Source organism: Nelumbo nucifera, chromosome 1, assembly GCF_055504915.1.
Source record: "Nelumbo nucifera cultivar China Antique chromosome 1, China Antique-T2T, whole genome shotgun sequence".
NCBI classification, from domain to species: Eukaryota; Viridiplantae; Streptophyta; class Magnoliopsida; order Proteales; family Nelumbonaceae; genus Nelumbo; species Nelumbo nucifera.
In genome coordinates this window covers 96402047-96422007 of record NC_142649.1, presented here as the reverse complement: position 1 = coordinate 96422007, position 19961 = coordinate 96402047, and the positions used below count along the sequence as shown (strand labels likewise).

The 19961-nt window shown below is 36.2% G+C and overlaps 1 protein-coding gene across 5 annotated transcripts in view; it reads left to right on the top strand.

Moving 5' to 3' along the window:
* LOC104605594 (uncharacterized) overlaps nucleotides 1-19961 on the top strand; it is a 124760-nt gene that overhangs the window by 58179 nt on the left and 46620 nt on the right. For 4 of the 5 annotated variants that reach the window (XM_019199151.2, XM_019199150.2, XM_019199149.2 and 1 more), the window contains 6 exons: nucleotides 9448-9499; nucleotides 16753-16854; nucleotides 16946-17092; nucleotides 17238-17400; nucleotides 17529-17759; nucleotides 17845-17996. In XM_019199151.2, the coding sequence (XP_019054696.1) occupies nucleotides 9448-9499; nucleotides 16753-16854; nucleotides 16946-17092; nucleotides 17238-17400; nucleotides 17529-17759; nucleotides 17845-17996 (847 nt within the window). The remainder of the gene's footprint in view (nucleotides 1-9447; nucleotides 9500-16752; nucleotides 16855-16945; nucleotides 17093-17237; nucleotides 17401-17528; nucleotides 17760-17844; nucleotides 17997-19961) is intronic. The other variant, XM_088889408.1, reaches the window with a different exon arrangement.

The window sequence follows — 19961 nt, the reverse complement described above, 5'->3', positions numbered from 1 at the left end:
CAGCTTTGTATGAATTTGTCTGCTTACTTTTATAAAATAAAGGAACACATTAAAATAAAAAAGAGTAGAAGAAATGAAAGGAGTGGACACAAATTCCCTTCCATCTATTCCATTTTAGTCAACAATGACAGCCTAGCCTCTCATTGTGTCTTCTTGTTTTCAGATGAGTTGAATTGAAACCTAGGGTTATGAAGGGCGCTAAAAGATTGTGAGACACCAGATGTCTTGGCAATTCTTGGGCCATTAAATCCCATACCAGAATTTGGACTCTAACTTCTCAAAATATTCCTTAGTGTTGTCTGATCGGAATATCTTGACGTGGGTATCAAATTTGGTAAGCAAAAATTCATGGAATCGCTTCACAAGTTTGGGTACTTCAGCATGAGAACGCATAAGGTAAAGCCATGTATAATGAGAAAAGTCATCAATAAACAGAATAAAGTAATTATAACCACCCATGCAAGGTCAATGGTATGGCCTCTACACATCAGAGTGCACAATATGAAAAGGAACTATAGATCTTTTATTACTTGTAAGATAACAGTTTCTACAATGCTTTGAAAATTCACATGATTCACAATGTAGACTTAACAACTTAGCTTCCTTAACCACCCAAGCGCCACTTCCACACTCCCTCTATACCCCTTAATCTAAAAACTCTCCAGTTAGCTAGGGTTTTTGTGAAACTCTCCAAGAACCTATCTTGTGCCCCAAACAAGCACTGCAATCTTCTCCAAAAATCTCCTCTAACTGGGCTGGATACTTGCTAATCAATTAACCAATCAACTCTCCATACAACCTATGTATGGGATTAAAAGAGAAGAAAAAGGAAGAAGGTAGGACCGTCGCTTTGATACCAAGTTGTAGATCACACATGCAATAATCTAAAATAAAATGGAAAATACAAGAGAAGAAGAAGATTGAAGAAGATGAGAGAAAAACAATGGAGGAAGAAGATGAAGAAAAGGGAAACAAATGTTTAGGAAGACATCATCTCTACAATGCGTAAGAGCAAAGGTGATGTTGTATGTCTATGAAGATAGAAATGCAAGGATATTGGGAGATTAGGCTAGGGGTGTGGAAGACATCATTGAAAACATCCCCATCAAGGTAGCGCATTAGGTGAAGGGCTTGGAGGAGTTTAAGCAACTTGCAATTTGAGACATTCTTAGAAATTGGAAAGTGGTGGCTGACTTGTGAGTTGTGACCTGCTAATTGAGTCAAAAGAAAATGGAAAAAATATAATCAAATATCTGGCTTGTGACCTGCTAATTGAGTCGCAAGGTTTGATGGCTGGTTTATGGGTCAGTAAAGAATGTTAACCAATTGAACCAATTGTCTCAAATTGTTATCTGCATTGGTTCAGGCCAACTTGACAGGGCGCTAAGATCATGGTAGAGGTGGCCAGTGTGGAATTACCGGTTCATCCAACTGGTTGAACCAGACCATTGGCAAGGCCAACTGGTTCAGTCAACTGGTAAAACTATCCCATTGACAAGGCCAACCAGTTCAGTCAACTGGTAAAATCAACCCATTGGCAAGGCCAAACGGTTCAGCCAACTGGTTGAGCCAACCACTTCAACATATGACCATCATTTGACTGATCCAACCAAATTGATGACTATGGTGATGGAGTTGGCCGGTCTCAACTGGCTAGTTCTCTGAAGCATTAGCAAGGTCAATTGGTCCTACTGACTGGTCAAACCATCCAGTAAAACATGTAATCGTCATTAGACTGCTCCAACTGGATGAATTGCTAATGGAGTTGACCACTCTAGACCATCTGGTTTTCTGAGCCATTGGCTAGGTCAGTTGCCATGGCCACAAGTTGAAAACACACCTCTACTAGTGTAAAAACTAATGTACAACATGACTTGATCACAGAACACCTAAATGAAAGACAATCACTTTTACCATTAGTCTATACCCTTTTTTAAGAAAAGGTACAGTATATATTAAAATAGAGAAAACGTATGCATCCATAGCAGTCAAACACAGCCAGGAGCTGTGTCAACAGACATCCTATACTTCATCCTACTCTTTGGTAATTACGAAAAAGAGTATCATAATCAAAAACAAACCCATTAGGCTATATCTTGATAAGTTGATAAGCATAAGTTAGCTTTTACTTTTAAGCCATCCCTTTTATGAAAATAAAATTGTTAAATGTTAATGAATTGGGTCGGTTGGATTGGGCCAAGGTGGTTTTGGTTGAACCCAATCCATTTAATTTCATTTAAACGTTCACTAATGGGTTGGTGGGTTAGATGGTTTGGGTTGAAGCTTTGACCCAAACCCAACCTGCCTAATTGTTACCCCTAATCTTAACTAGGCCACAGTTTTTTTTTCTTGATAAGTAAAGGAAATTTTCATTGAAAGGATAGGCCAGAGTTGGTGGTGTTAGAACTTAGAAGGTCTCAAGGAACCATTCAACCTAAAATCTGTCCCTGAATAGGTTTTTATTCTCTAACACAATCCCTCATGGGAAAACTCACTAGGCTTGAAGTGTGGACAAGCACGGGCCTACCCATACCTTGTGCTGAAATTTAAATAATTAAAATGCAGGCAATGAGGATCGATTTGTCTAGTGTTCAACCTAAAAGCTTAAGCTTTTAGGCGTGGTCATTGAATAGGTTTTTCTTCTCTAACAGAAGGAATAAGAAGGGAAAAGGCTCTGAACTTAGAAATCTCATTATTGTAGGAGATTTGTGTGTTGTAGTTGGATGGTTGAAGGAAAATGTGGAGGGTCCTCATCTCCTCGGAGGTATAGACACAAATTTAGAGAGAGATGAGAAATATTATGGAGTTAAGTACAACTGCTATATCAGTACCACATTCTGCAATGCATTGCAGATAGACAAAAGAAGGGGCATTGAGAAATCAGATCTTTTGAGGACAGATCCCCCAAGGTGGGGTGGGACTGTAATGTATTTAGAAGAGGTGATAACCAAGGCTAGCTACCTTGGTGAGAATGTAGATGTGCACATTGTACTCTTTAATCAGAGAGAGGATTCAAGAGAGCACTCACTGAAGCCCACCCTTGAATAACAAACAAAACCTCCTTGCTTTAACAAAAGGGAATATCAAAATACAAACAAAATAAATAGCCACATCTTCAAGCTCTGAAGTTTCCAAAATCCCAACAAGACCAAAAGATTTTGGACCACAAAAATTATTACTAACAGCACATTTCTGAAGTTAACCAAACAAAAAGAAAAGTGAACATGGCATAAAAGAAAATCAAGACCTCCCCAGTCATTTCTCTTTTTTCCTTTGTCAATCTCTTTATCCCTTCACCTCAATATGTGCCCGTTTTCTATTCTCCTTCCAGAAGCCCCCACATCCACTTCACTCACATTACCTTCAACTTCCAAGACAACTTTTCTAATAGGCTCAACTCCCATCCTTCTGATACTCTATCTCCTTCAACTTTGGATACAAATTAGAGGAATCAGCAACCATTTCTTGATCTGTGACTGCTCTTTGTGATGCTTCCAACTTGCATAGTCTAATGCTTTCTTCCAACTCCCAGTGTTGCATGGACATGGCCATGAGAATCAGAACATGATTTATGTTTAGGAATTGTAATCAGAAGGCTGGACAAATTGGGGGCAATGTCAAAATAAAAACTATTAAAATATTCTTTTTTTATTTCTAACATTTTATTCTTAGAAAAAAGTCGGAATATTTATATTGTTGATAATGTTTTGTGGAGAAAATGGCATTCATTGTGTATGTTAGCTGTTCATTTATGTCAAATAGGCATGGAGAAAAGGAAAATCATACACAGAAATGTTCCTCAAGAATCCATTGCGTCAGAATCCATAACATACCTGACATGGATGGTTCATCCATTTAGGAGAGTCCATGTAATAATGCCAACTCCAAGGATACTTTTTTTACAAATTCCTCTTTGCACGAAAGGAAACATCCCAATGTTTTGCAACACATTCATCAGATCAATCTTCCTATTTAATCAAATAATTTAATCCAATGGAACATCACTATAACCATTTTCTTGGACCTCAATTCCCACACTCAATGGTCTTCTTTCCTTGTCATTATCAACTTTCACCTCTCTAGGATTTGAGGCAACTTGTTAGTTCAGTTATTCCTCAGAAGAATCAGCCCTTAAGCAACACACCAAATGTCCACCAAACTAGACATTTCAGCACATCCATTAACTACATCCAACAACTCATTCCCAATCCTAGAGAAATCTACCCTCTTCAACTGACCATAACCATGAATCTTCCCAACATCAGCACTTGAAACACATGCTTAAGACTGAACTACATGAGCCCCTAACAGCTAGACTAACTCTCATCAATTAGCCATAATGTCTGATCAATCTCATTCAGCAAACAAGAATCATCAGAAATCCAAACAGAAGAAGAAACTCCAAACATCAGTGTGAAGAATACTGAACGATTAAGTAGTCCTCAAACTTCTTGGAAGATAAGCATGTCAAATGTGGGAAAAAGAACCTCAAAAGAAAATGTTGGTATCTCTAATAAGCATATCAAATGCAAATTTTGGCTTAAGAAAGATGATTTAAAATGAGGATGGTATCCCCAAGAATGCCAGGTTCAGCAAGTAGAGGATTCTCAATTAACATGCATAGCTAATCTTTCCACGAAGATTATGCTAGTAGGTTAATGGGACATTACTTCCAAATCAGCTAGTTGTTACAAAATAGACCATCCTAGTGCGGCTTAAGCTCTTGGTGAACAAATCAGTTAGTTGGTCTTTTGACTTCACATATGGAGTCACAATATCACCACTTATTACTTTTTCTCTCACAAAATGGTTGTCAACTCCTGTATATTTCACTTCAGAACTACTTTTAGCAACTACAATTTGTTGCTTACTCTCCAAGTGATGAGGTTTTCACACAATAGGGTATAGTAACTTGTAGTAGATTTCCTATCCATTGGTGACCCTGTTCAATCAGCATATATGTACCCTTTAAATTAGAAGAATAAAAACATTAGAGTTCCCTATCAGGCAATTTAAATGGTTGGACCATTGTTACATAGACGTCTTTAAAGTGAGTGTTCATATTCTTTGAGAGTCAACATGGTTAACATTTTGGTAAATCTCCCTGATTCAAACCATAGTTGAGTCTGTCGTGTATTTTGGAGAGTTGGAAATGAGTTGACGTGTATACAAACATTTACTTCCAAGTCCCTTCCAAAGGTGGGGATTCCATGCAACACCCAAATTGATATAAAAAAATATTTCCATACCTTTGTAGAGAAGTTGCACTACAAAAAGAGATGATTTAACTTCACTTCTTAGGAAAATGATACACAAATGTAGAGATAAGAACCCTCAACTTTCATCTTTGAAGTATATCATTGGTGCTAATTATCCCCGTAAGAGTTTGCCGTAAAAAATTCCTAACCTTTGTAGGCACTAGACAAGCCTAGAGTGACCTACCTAGAAATGGTCATCGGAGGAAACACTTCAAGGGCCTTGAGAAAATAAGAGCAAGAGAAATGAATTCATCAAGATCAGTGCTTTAAAAGCAAAAGGCGCAAGGGCCATTTTGCGCCTGAGGCGCAAGGTGAGGCGTGCGCCTTTTTGAGGCAAGCTGCACAATTTTTTAAAAAAAAGCTAAAAAATAAAAAAATTCTAAAGAAAGCCAAAAAATTAAAAAAAATGCAAAAAAATAAAAAAAATTATAAAACATAATATGTAAAGAATATTCAAATGAGAATTTAAAAATGAAATTAAACATATAAAACATTTTCAAGCATATATAACCCACAATCTCTTTTTTTCTCAATTACATAAAGTAGCTAATGTGACATATTACATTCCTAATTCTACGAGCCGCCTTTGTGCCAAGCCCCTCTTGAATGGGTTGCGCCTAGGACTTGGGCAAGGCACCTACCCTAAAATGAGCCTAGAGGCGTGCCTTTTAAATCACTGATCAAGATCCCACACATTGATCAGGACCACTAGAAGATAAGAAAATATGTTACAATGTTTCTGAAAGGAGATTGACCTCAGCACATTCTTTCAAACCTCTCCCATAACAAATTGGTGAGGGTTGAGATGAGTGTTTTTATTCAAGGAAATAAAGTACAATCTGGGGAAAGGGGAGAACAAGAGCTTAACCTGCACCGTAGTATCCTCCCAGCCTCTATTGCCAGAATGCGTCTTTTAAATCACTGATCAAGATCCCACACATTGATCAGGACCACTAGAAGATAAGAAAATATGTTACAATGTTTCTGAAAGGAGATTGACCTCAGCACATTCTTTCAAACCTCTCCCAGAACAAATTGGTGAGGGTTGAGATGAGTGTTTTTATTCAAGGAAATAAAGTACAATCTGGGGAAAGGGGAGAACAGGAGCTTAACCTGCACCTAGTATCCTCCCAGCCTCTATTGCCAGAATGCGTGTGATAACTGATATATCTCAGAATGGAAGGGTTAATGGCCTCTATAGCTTTCCATGGACACCTATGAATAACTCTATTAGCAGAGTTAGAGTCCCGGCCATTCTGGTTGCAATGCATGCTCCAAGTAACTGAATTCCATAAGGAATTAGTCTCAATTGGTGATGAGCTCAAAAATAAGGAAAAAAGGACAGAAATGTGATTGTATTCTGTATTTGTATGTTTTTTGTAGTAGGATCCCAAATTGTTGTTTTTGAGTAGCTTTGTTGACAGTTTGTGTCCAGGGGTATTTTCATCATTTTTATAATTCAAATTCTGCTCAGGGGAAGTTGCATGCACATCTGTTGGGCATAGTTTCGAGGCGCCAAGGCGAGGGTAGGCAACAGGGGCGCCTTGTCACCTAGTTGGCTAGGCGTCATGCTTAGGCGATGGATTTTTTTAAGTATAAAACATATATCCTAGGGTAGTTCCCTAGGTTCTATATATTTCCTTAATAATATCCATAATCTTCATAAGAAAAGTATAAACTTCATGTTAAAGTAAAGAAAATCAACATATTCCAACATATTCATGAGAAGAAAAATAAGAAAGAAAAGAAAAGTAAAAAAATATAGGTTTTGAACCCCTATTTCTGTTATAGGAAAAGAAGAATGTTTGTGTTGATTAGACAACATTGTAAGTTCTTCCTTACTTATCAATTCATGTTATGAAGTCTTTGATGGTTCAATACAGCATTTAGCAATGTTTGTGTTGATTAAGCCCTTACAAATAAGAAAATAATAAAAAGAAATTAGTATATAAACACATGAAATGATATATTTTAGTTTAATAATGTCTATTTTATAATTATAACCTCAAAAAATTAATAATATATAAGTTTTTTATAACACACTACAAAACTGCTTGGCGATTAGGCGAAGCGAGCCCCCAAGGGCGCCTTGTTGCCTAAATGCCCGCCTTGACAACTATACTGTTGGGTTTTGGTCGCTTGGGTCTTTTTGTAACAAACATTATCTTTTGGGGGTTTGTTTGAAGTTATGTTTAAATATTTTAATTGGCTTCTCCAGCAAACCATGGAGTCTTTATAAAAGAGAAGGGAGCTGTTTTTGTAGGGATTTTTTTTGGTTCTTTCTCTCTTGTTTGAGCTGTAGCTGAGCCCCAACTAGGGTTTTCAAGTATTGGGAGCTTGGGTTTTGAGGAGTCAACCTATTTTGGCACCTTCCAATCCCTCTATCGCTGCATGTTTGTGCGAGAGGCCAGCTTGATGCCATTGTTACTGTAGCAGGACTATTTTAGGAGGAATTCTACTTTAGGTTAAAGTCTGAAATCCCTAAAACTCCAACTTATTTTTTGGTTTACAGCTTGGTATTTTTGTGCTTATTGATGTACACTTGAAGTGCTGCATGTTACTTGTTTTTCTGCCAATATCAATTGGAAATCTCCAAAGCCACTTTCCCTATAGGGCAATGTTTTGTCCTTCACTCTCCATATCTCAAACCCCCACCTGAATTCCTATGGGACACACCCTTGTTGCATTGTCATATTTAAGTCTGTCTTTGTCAATGCAATATACATGCTACACAAAAACTTAACTACTATCCTCATTTGTAATAATGGAGTAGACTTGATGAAGGAAGCTCATCTGTATTAAGGATCTAAAATTTTAAAGTTTGTACTCAGGATTTACCTCAAATAGAATTTCTAATATTCTATTTTGTTCCATTAGTTTCCAATTCTTCTCATCTGTGTCATTGGTACCCAAACTCACCAACTGGTATTAATCCATCTCTTCCTACTCTGTAAAGAATCGTGTAAAACTTGGATAGCCTCATATCCCTTTGGCACAGTTGTGAAGTAAAGATGGAGATGAGACCCTTTCTATGTTTTTATGTTGACAATAGGTTTCAGCAGTAGTCTCCATATTTGTTTAGCAGTCTCAAAACAATAACCCTTTACTAATCTTAGGTTGCATGAAGTGAAGAAAACAATACATAATAATAAAGTTCTTAAACTCCTACTTTTCAAAATGCATTTGTGGGATCAAGTATCTGTGTGAGGTATCCCATTTTCCTATACCACATACATTTTCATAGCCCGGATCATTTCAAAAATTACTACCACCCAACTTCATTCTATGATCTTCTGACTAAGATTTTGTCTGAAGCCCCCAATTAATGTTATTTTGGAAGAGATCACATCGGGACCTAACATGATGGATACATTTTTAACCAGTTCTTCAGAACCTTTGCAAATAAGATGTCAAATAAATGGTACCTATGAACAACACTTGGACAGGTGCTGAATGGCCAACTGGAAAAGTACCTCCACTTGAAGCACGATCAGAGTGTTAGAACTAATAGTCTTAGTTGGAAGTTGATGCTGTTAGTGCCCAATGATTTCCATGGTTAGAAAGATAGATCTCTCAAAAATTCTCTTATCCCCATTTGGCTTGATTGTGATTTGATAAATTCTCAAGAGCCATTAAAATCTTTAAGGATATTAATAATAGAACCTCAATATAAACCTCTCAATAGGCTGACTTTGACCTTAGGCAATACTCTGTAACTTGAAATTCAATTGTTTGACTGTCAATTACGAAACTATTCTCTTTTGATGATTTTGGGACTATATGACTGACATTAAGATGGCTGATTGGACCTCGATATTGGATAGCTTCAGGAAGGGATAAGGTTCTATCTTCTATCATTTCTATGCTTTGTTGCAATCAGTGACTCGAATGGTTAGTTTCCCTAACCTTGAAGCAAGTGTAGTGTGCCTACCAGCTTTTACTTTTATTTACACATATATGTATATTTTGATCTGTTGCTAATTGGAAAAAATTCTGTACCCTGAAAGTTCATATCATGTTATGGTTCATTTCAGTTATAAAATGTAGGGCAAATTGTGGATTGCTGTTTGTCTGTCTTTGTTCACCATACTATGTTTTCCTTATGATTTTTTATTTGGATGAAATTTTTTACCATTAATTATATATAATTCTCTTATTAAGCATGGTGATAGTGTATTCTTTATACCAGTTACAGTCAGCTTAATATATCAGATATCGCACGGAAGGCATTTCTTCAAAGTGTATGTTCTTTATTCAAGTGCTATCCTTTTCAAATGTGGTTTTTGTTTTAGTAGCTCAACTGCCCATCTGTTCTATATGTACTAAAACAACATTGTTCATGCTTTCAGTGTTCTTTTTTGTGTTTTGTTTTTTTTGGTTTTCCTTTTTTTCTCTAAAAATATTGAGTAAACCTATTAAACAGTATCAACATCAGTACCCTACAGAACTGTCTTCAGATGTTTTGTTCTCCCATGCATAGCTCTCTTTCTCATTCTTGACTCTCTTTTCTATGGTATTCGTTGGTGTCTCTTCAATTTCTTTGACACATCCAACAAGACACAAAAGAGAGGCAGAATACATAAAAAGGTCATGATGATGTCCTCTTTGTGAGTGTTGTTGACGTTCTCATTCTTTTGATACAAAAATATAAATAGCAGTTAAATTGATTGGCTTGGTAATGGTCTCATAGAATACACCAGTTATGTCAATTGTACACCACCTTTGTTAACTAACAAAATTTAGTTAATAAAATAGGGGTCATTTTCTTAAACACCCAGTGTGATTTAACGTATTTAGTATTAACTAAAACCTACCTTTCTATTTGCATATTACTGAAACACCCCTACAAGTTGAACAAACTTTAATTAATTGACCTTTTCTATAAGGAACTGTTTCTATTTTCATTTGGGAATGGTTACTTGCCCTCTTAAAATGAGTATAAAATGTGAAAGGACATAGGCCTAGGGTTTTTTATTTTGAAAATACCCCTGGCCTCTCTCATATCAACCTTATAGAAACAAAACCTAGGGGGTAAAATCAACATTTTGCTTTTTAGTTTCTTTTGATTAAATTTGGTCATGCGGACATTAAAATGTCATCTTCTACTTCTGTCTTCAAATAACAGTAACAAGTAAAATGGTTGGAAACTATGGGGGAATGTCTTAATAATGTGCATACTTATAACGGTGGAAATTGGGCGATTTGGGTTGAGCTTCAACCCATCCCATCTAACCCGCCAACCCATTAATGACCTAGTTATATAAAATTAAATGGGTTGGTTTCAACCCAAACCCGCTTTAACCCAATCCAACCCGCCCAAACCCATTTATCTTATATTTATGGATTTAAAAACAAACTAACTCTTTCTGAACAAATAAGTTGGTCATAGCTTGGTGGTAATAGTAGTTACCATTTACAAGGGTAGAGCTATTAGCTGCTGTAAAAGGGGTGCAATTTGCTAACCAGCTGGGGGTACAACACCTAATAATCGAGGGGGATTCCAAAGTGGTGGTGGGTTGGTTGAAAAATCCTGAAGAGGCTATGTGGCGTTACAAGAATGAAATGAAGAAATTCAGTTGGTTGACAAGGAATATGTTGGTCACTGTACAGTGGGTGGGGAGATTAGCAAATATGTTGTCAAATGTGTTAGCCAAGCAAGGGGTAAATAAGGAAGAATTGTTTTGGCTCAGCTGTGATTCCTATTTTTCTTTCCTAGTTTACTTGTAAGATTCGAGGAGGGGCTGCAGCTCGCGCCTCTCCCTGTGATGTTGTATAAATTCACTCTAAAACAACTTCTGAACTAAGAAATTTATTATCATTCATCAAAAAATAGTAGTTACTATTTACACAAGTGGTGAAGGTTCAAATCATATTACGTGCATGTTATTTTTACACAAGCGGCAAAGCCATTTGACTATGTTCGGATTTCGGGTTTGATCGAACCACTTAGGTTCAAACCGGTCAGACCAACTTGAACTATCTAATTGGATTTTCTTCAAGCTAATCACATCAAGTGTGGTTGAACTGTTTAGATCTGGATCAGTCCGGTCGGACTAGACCGGACCGGTTCAGTCAATGGTGGATTGACTTGGACAGGCCAATATCGGGTTTGTGTACGGGTTTGGGACTGAACTGACTAGCCCAAATCGGGTCACCGTAATTAAATCGGGTCGGTCCGGATTCGGGTCAAGTTGTGTGGATATTGGTCTGAGCGGACGGTCTAGACCGGGCAAAGCACACGGACATCAAACCATCCCGGCCCCCGTTTCAGAATCGGGTTGACCAGGCGACCCAAACCGGGCAAAGCAAGCGGTACCGAACCATTCCGCCTGGGGTCTATTTTGGATTCGGGTCAACCCGGATCGGTATATGCTAGATCGGGTCAGACCGCATTGAAATGATCCAGACTCGGTTCAAATTGATTTGGATTTATGTTGGGTGAAGTGTGTTGATTCAAGACAAAACTAAATTTAGTCAATAATTAATAGAAAATTAATGCATTAATTATAAATTATTTAATTCAAATGAAGAAAATTAAAAGAAAGGATGAGGAATTAATACTTATGTCTGTAATGGTTAACCCAATGGTTATCCACAACTCAACCCATTTAAATGGGTGGGTTGGGTGATGGGTTGATCACACAACCCGCCAAGTTAATGGGCAGGTTGGGTGGGTTCAGTAGGTTGGGTGAAAAATTGCCACCCCTACATACTTATATTAAAATAGGGGTCCGTAAATACATTATATTAAATAAATTCAGGGGGCTCTATATAAATGACCCATAAAATAATTATATTAAAATAGGGGTCATCAAGGCCTGAGTTGGGGTTGGCACATATGATAGGGGCTATTCCCTAACCTGGACCCCAAGCCTAGGCTGTGCTTTGGGCCTATGTTCCTAAATACATTATATTTAATGAATATAATGTATATTATATAACATACACTATATGTATAAAATTTATGTATAATTTATATCTGTAGTACTATTAAAAGTATCAATGAGAATTGGAACTTTTGTTTGACCAAAATACGCCTATTTTTGAATTTGGTCCCTCTTTAATTGTGAGGGCAGAAAATGTAATTTGAACTACTATTTTTCACCTTATTTAATTCCCTCTCATTAAGTATTATATTTAAGATATTAACTCCCATCATCTTTCATTGAATACTATTCTTGACTAAAATGCCCTTATGTTTTTATTGGGTCCCTCTCTAATTGTGAGGGCAAAAAATGTAATTTAAACTACTTTTTACCTCATTCAATTACCTCTCATTAAGTCTTATATATAAGGTATTAATTCTCATTCTCTTTCATTAAATCCTATAGTTGATCTATTCTTTTCTCACTAATAAATTCTATCATTTTTTTCTTCAAATAAGTTTTTTCAATTAGATCTATATCCGATACTTTTAACAATATAAAAGCCCATGTTTACAACCAACCCAAAAATGACACCATTCTTCCATCCTGGTGATGGGTAAGTAATTCAACCATCCAAGTCAAATGGGTTAACTCATGAAGTCAGAATTAAATTATAAAAATTTAAAAAAATAAAAATACAAAAATAAAAAAAATACAAAAACTCACTAATATTTTATATTAATCATATTAAATAAAGATAAGTGTGATAAACAAGAATTGTTTCTATTGATGATGGAAATGAAATACAAAATATAAAGCTGACCCAAAAGTTAAATGGTTTTACTATTTGGTGGTAGGTCAATAGTACAACCTTTTAGGTTAAATATGTTATTGTTAACCCTTGATGTCATAATTAAATAATAAAAATTAAAAAAAACACAAAAAAGAATAAATTTTGTACAAGTCATTTGGGCACATCTCTAATATCATATATTTATTATTTAAATAAAAATAAGTGTGATAAATAAGAATTATTTTTATACACAGACATAAATAATTGTTGAAAATTTTGGAAACATATCATCATCGTCATCATCAGTTGTCTAAAATTTCCATGTGCAAAGCACATGTGCACTTACTAGTAAATATAAAATACTATATAGTATATTTATGTGTGATTTTCGAGGATGGGCTTGAAGTGTTAGGCCTAGGCCTGGTCCAAAAATTCATGGTCTAGGTTGGACTAGAAATGATCAACCTAATTAAAAAACTCACTTAATAATTTTATATTATAACTAATATTATAATAATTGTAGTTAACTTTAAGTTGGGTGAGTTTAAATTCTTTTCAATTATTCAAAATAAATTTTATTTAAAATAATTAATTTAATAATTTTAAAATTAATTAATAAAAAATTGTAATTATTTATTGAAGAAAAATAACTATAAGAAAAGAAAATAGTAATATTTAAAAATTAATTGATAAAAATGGAAGTATTAAATGGAATCAATTCAAATGATTTTAAATTAATTTAGGTAAGTGTAATTTCTTGACTTCTTTTTAACTTCTTTAAGAATGTTTTCAGTTCTTTTAGACTTGGCACTTGCCAATTAAGGTTAACTGGCTTTAGCATTGTTGAGAGATATATTGTATTTGGTTGTATTTGTAATATTGATAAGTTATGGACCTATATGTATTTATGTTAGAAAAAGGGGCTTATGTGTAATTCTAATGTATTTCGGTCTTTTGCTTATTTAAGCAAGTAGTTATGTGAGATTAGGGAGTGAGGAAGAGTGAGTGAAGAGGAGAGTAAAAGTGTGTGTAAGCAAGAGAGCGAGAGAGAGAGAGAGAGAGAGTTGTATCTCTTGTTCTCATAGTAGATATGTTTCTTCTCCTCCCGTGGATGTAAGCTACCAAGCCGAACCATGTTAAACCTTGGTGTTTCTCTATTTCTTCTTTTTTTGAGTTGCTATTTTATTTTATTTTATTTTATTTTGGTTGACATGGTATCAAAGCTTTTTTATGTTGTTTAACAAATAACAAGCATTAATGTACATATGGAGACAAAGTTATGTATATATACTTACATACTACAAACATACAAAGTCAAATCTTTTTCAAGTTAGATTGGATCACTTGAGGCTTCAATGAAACCTAGTTCAAAATAAACTCAAATTCACATTTTTCATCTATGTCACTAACCTAACTTTCAACTCAACCCATCTTTTCCAAATTGAATCCAAGCTAATCCAGTCCAATTTGCACTCCTATTTGGTAAGGTTTTGTAAGAAATGGGTGATTCAGACACAAGTTTTTGGCGAAAATGCCATCAACAATAACAAGAAATCCCACAAAATAGCCATAAAAAGCCAATAAGACAAATTAAGCAGTTATGACACTTCAAATTGTGTTTGTTATTGAAGTTTTGTCTATCCATGAATCCATACTACTTATGTACAAGAGTCCAAACTGGCTTAAGGTCAAGGCACAAGAAAAGATATTCACAAACTAGAAAAGTGTTTTTATTTGGAATCCATGAAAATATATTAATAAAAATTAATAATTAATAAAAGCTTACATCTTAGCAACTAGGGAGAAGGGTTCATCAAAATCAACACCTAAATCCCTTTGCTACCAGTTGAGCTTTAAGCCTTTCAACTATACCATTAGGTTGGAATTTCATTGTATACACACACCAACATCTAACAAGCTTCTTACCAAAAGGAAGAGGATCTAAGTCCCAAGTACCATTTTGATGTAATGCAAATGTTTCTTCTTCCATAGCTATTCTCCACCTCGGATTAGATAAGGCTTCCTGTAAGGACTTAGGTACAGAATTAGCACAAAGAGAGGTAACAAATGCATAGGCTAAGGGAGACGAACTTACAAGAGAAAAATGGCTAATAGGGTGTGAAGTACATGAATGTTTATCCTTGAGGAGAGGAATGGGAAGATCCAGATCCAAAGGTGGCTTAGTAATGGAGGACTTTGTAGTAACGGATGTTATAGGATATGACCACCAGACTTAAAGATGGCAAGGAAGGTTTGAGCCAGAGGCCTCTTCACGTAAACCTATTCAATAGGCGGCTTGGGATAAGCAAACTAAGAAACCTATGGAGAAGAATTACAAAGAGGAATAGGAAGAGGAATATCACCAGTAGAAGATTGAGAATTATTATTACTGGTAGGGAAATATGGAGTGGATTCATGAAAAATTACATCTGCACTAATAAAATGACGACAAAGAGATGGACTGTAGCATTTATACCCGTTTTGAGTTTTGGAATATCTCAAGAAACACACTTAACTGCATAGGGTTCAAGCTTATTTCACTGATGGTCAAAAAGATGAACAAAGGAAACATATCCAAATATTTAGAGGAATATTCCAATGCTGATTGGGCTGTGTCCATGATAGATATGAAATCTATTGAGTTATTGTACTTTTCTTGGAGGAAATCTTTTCATCTAGAAATTAAGTGAAGTGTAGTTACAAGAAGCAATGCAAAAATTGAGTATAGGGCTATGGCCCACACCATTTGTGAACTACTTTGGTTGAAACACTTGCTTCAAGAGATTGGAGTGGTCATCCCTAAGCCTATCAGATTATATGTGGCAATCAGGGAGTAGGCCATATAGCTTCAAATCTAGTATTTCATGACAGAACCAAGCATATTGAGGTGCATTGTCATTTTGTGAGGAGAAAAGGTCACAAGTGGGGAGGGGGACATTGTTTCTCCATTTGTACGGTTTGAAGAATAGTTGGCTAATCTCTATACCAAAGCTATAACTCGTACAAGGATGGATTATATCTCTAACAAGACGGAGCAATATGACATTTATGCTCCAGCTTGAGGGGCAGTGTTAGAAATTATATACATCAGGGCAGAATAGGTGTTACACCTTTTATGTTATTAAGTAGGGGTAAAATTGTAATTTCAAATTATTTTATGTTCTTAATAAAACAAGGGCAGCAGAATGGAGAGATTAGGAAACCGATCTCCTTCTGTACAAACCCTATTTTCTTTTCTCTTTCTCTCTTCATCTTTTCTCTATTCTGCCTTTAATTCTCTTGAATTCAGATAAGTTTTTCTCTTATTTTCTTCACTTATAAACTCTGTTTCATGCTGATTGCAATTGACAATTCAATAACATTCTGAAATCCTTTACCAAGTTTTATCATATCCAATCCTTCAAACTGCTTGAGACTTTAAATCAAATGCTAGAGGTGGGGAACAGGAAAACTAATATTGGCATAGTATTATGGTGGGGAAGACCATTTTGTCAATAACTTTCTGTTCTACTTACGAACCCCTAAAAAAAAACTGCAAAGAGAATCTCTCTTCAACAAATCTTTTCTCTGTTACCACCAACATTCCTTGCCAATTTCAACTAGTTGATTAGCACTGTTAGGTTGAAGAACCAATAAGGCCCATAGCTTTTGATACTATAAAGTATAAAATGCATCTGAAGTAAACATATGTGTTATCTAATCAGAACAAGAAAATCATGTGGTTTAAATACCATATAACTTGAAGTGGTATGACACTTTAGTATTTGTAAGTTTGTTATTCTCCTTTGTCTTTGGTTGTCGTTAACTTATTGTTGTTCATGTACTTTCTTTATAGCACTTCATGGAAGGTCATGCCAAAGATGCCCCAATATCTCGGTTGCCTATTATCACTATTTCAGATACCAATTATCTTCTGAAGGACATGCCTGTTTGTCAGGTATCCTAGGGAATGACAATTCTATGATTCTGTTATATTGCTGCTTTGCCCTTATCTTTTTCCTGAGTTTTGCTATTAATTGTACTTGCAGCCCTTCCATTTGGAGCTGAACTTCTTCAATAAAGAGAACCGGGTGCTTCACTATCCTGTGAGGGCATTTTATGTGGATGGCATTAACCTTATGGCTTACAATCTTTGTTCTGATTCAGATAATTTATACAAAAGGCTTTATTCTGCGGTAATATAAATTTTACTTCATGCAATATTTTTGTATGAAGGAATAAAGACAATTAGATTTTACGTTTGGTGTTCAATGTTTTATGATTAGACACCATGAGTATAATAACTTGTATATGTGACGACTGTGCATTGTCTATTTTCAGGTGCCTGGATATTTAGAATACTATTCAAAAAAGCTGCTTCACAGTACCAAGCAGCACCTGTTTCTTGTTGTTTTTGTGTTCAGTGGTGCTGCAAGTGAGGTTGTTCTTTATTGGGAAAATACTAATTTTCAATCATCTAACAGTAAAGGAAGCTCACTTAAAGGTCTGCCTATGTTTCTAAGTTTTGCATATTCTCTCTCTCTCTCTCTTCCTCTGTGTGTGTGTGTGTGTGCATTTTCACATGTGTATTTTCTCTATGTGCTCCTACCTCCGCTTATTTGTGTTGCGTAGGTTGTGATGCAGCATTCATTGGCCCTAGTGAAAATCAATTTGTGATTCTTGATGATGATAAGGCCCGCCTGGCTTTGTATATTCTTCCAGGGACGACTTCACAAGAAGTTGGTGAAAATAATGGAACACTTGAATCAAACTCAACTTATGATACAGATGTTAGTTCAGTTCGTGGTCCAATTCAGTTCATGTTTGAAAGTGAAGTTGATCAGATATTTTCTACACCACTAGGTGGCATGAGCAAAAGCTCCTTTATGTTTTATGGCTTTGCAGTTGATATTAAGTTCATGCTGATGATAGTTTTATTTTGTTATAGAATCAACTGTCATGTATGCCTCTAGTAGCAGTCATATTGGTTTAGCAATGTTGACCCAAGTATATCATTCAACTGATGGTGTTCAATATATATCAACAAAAACTGAAGGGAAAAAGTCAATCAAGTTGAAAGCAAATGAGACTGCCCTCCAGGTAACTAGTTCTCCAATTCATAGTATTCACTTGGCATGTTTTGGATGGGTCAGATTGGTTAAAACGAAATGAAATAGGAAGAGAACCATTTATAAAAGTACACCTACTTTAAATTGTTCTGCTCCTTAGGCAGCAGGATGTATAGATCCTCTTATTTGTTTCTTTCTTGTGCTTTTTGTGACTTTTACTTAAGTGGGGGTATATCTGTAATTTGTCCTTTTATTTATAATAAAAGAGTGGGGCGGCTGTTAGAGAAGGAACACAGAAAACCTCTAACAGCTGAACCCCTTTTTTCTTCTCCTTTTCTCTCTTCTCTTCTCCTCTTGCGTGTCTTTCTCCTATTCCATCCCTTTTTCTCTCAGTTTCTCATTGTTTTCTTGTGGTCAATCACATGGTATCAGAGCTGTGATCAATCTGGGTTGTTTCTAGTGGTGAACGATCAGTTTGATTGAAGGGTTTCTGGAGCACCAGTTGGAGGATCGACAGGGGGCTGAAAGGAAGTGGTCGCCCATTAGTCTAGGAGGCAATCATGACTCCAGTTGTGGTTTGTGTGTTGTGCTGGCAGTTTTCTGAGAAGCCCTCTACTTGGCAGTCCAAAGAGGTATAATTGTTTTTGATCTGTTTCAATGTAGAAACAAGTTGTTTGCATAAGAAAGTGATTTGTAACTGATTCCTGGGTGTGTGATATCAGCTTTTTTTTTTTTTCACTTTTGGTGGTTGTTTTGAACCTTTTTGGCTGGTTTGGTGGCAGTGAGACTGAAAGTGTGGTGACAGCCGGGTGTGACAATATTAGTTGGTGGCTGTTTGAGGTTTGTCTTCTAGAGCTTAAGTGAAGGTGTTGCAATCCTATGGCTTCAACTAGTGGTGAAATAAAATCTGCTGTAGGGTTACTGCATGATTACATAACAGTACAGATGACCTTTGTCAAGCTGAATGGTCAACACTATGTTTCGTGGTTAAAGTTTGTAGATGTATTTCTTATTGCTAAAGGAAAGCTGAAATATGTGAAGAAGGATAAAGCCCAAAAGTGGTACTGATGGGTATAACGAATGGCTGCATGAGAATGCATTGATTATGACCTGGTTGGAATAACATGGAGAACCACATTAGCGTAAAACTTATGTTTTTAGACGCTGCAAAAGAATTAAGGGATCATGCCAAACAACTATATGCAGGCCAGGATAATGTTACAAGGATGTATCAACTGTATCAAGAGTACTTCACACTTCAGCAAGGTGACAAAAATGTTGAGGAGTATTATGCTACTCCTAAAAATTTGAAGAATGAGGTGAATGTGTATCAAGCTCTATCTACAGACCTGAAGGTGCAGCAACAACAAAGGGAACACCTTGATGTAGTTCATTTTTTGTCTGGTTTGAGGGATGAGTTTGAACCAGTCTACACTCAAATTTTGGGAAGTAGTGATCTCCCATCCCTTTTAGAAGTCTTTTCCCATATTAGAAGAGCTTCCAATTCACATGGTGAGAACAGTCTTATGTCTGAGAGGTCTGCCCTGGTTGTGAGTAGAGGTGGTTGTACTAGTAGAGGAGTATGTGGTAGAGGTACAGTGAGGGGTGGGAGCTGTGGAGTTCAAGGTGGTTGTGGTGGTGGATGAGGTGGAGTATGTGAGTGCAGCCACTGTGGACTTGAGGGACTCGCAGTGAATTTTTGCTATGGTTTACATGGTCCACATCTACTTGGGCCAATCATGCTTCGGCTAGAGAGGATCATGGGGTTGGTGATCAATCTGGATCTCCTACCCACAGGACACTACATCCGTACATCGGGAACCTCACCCATGAATACATGTAAATATGGAAGATGTTCCCAATGTACAGCTGTAGTGTCCTGTGGATAGGTATGGGTAGGAGATCCAAGCTCATTGGTGATGATATCATTACTGCCCTTTCTTCTAGGAAGGAAAAGGAGCTGATATCCTTCATATGAGAAGAGCATGAAAAACTT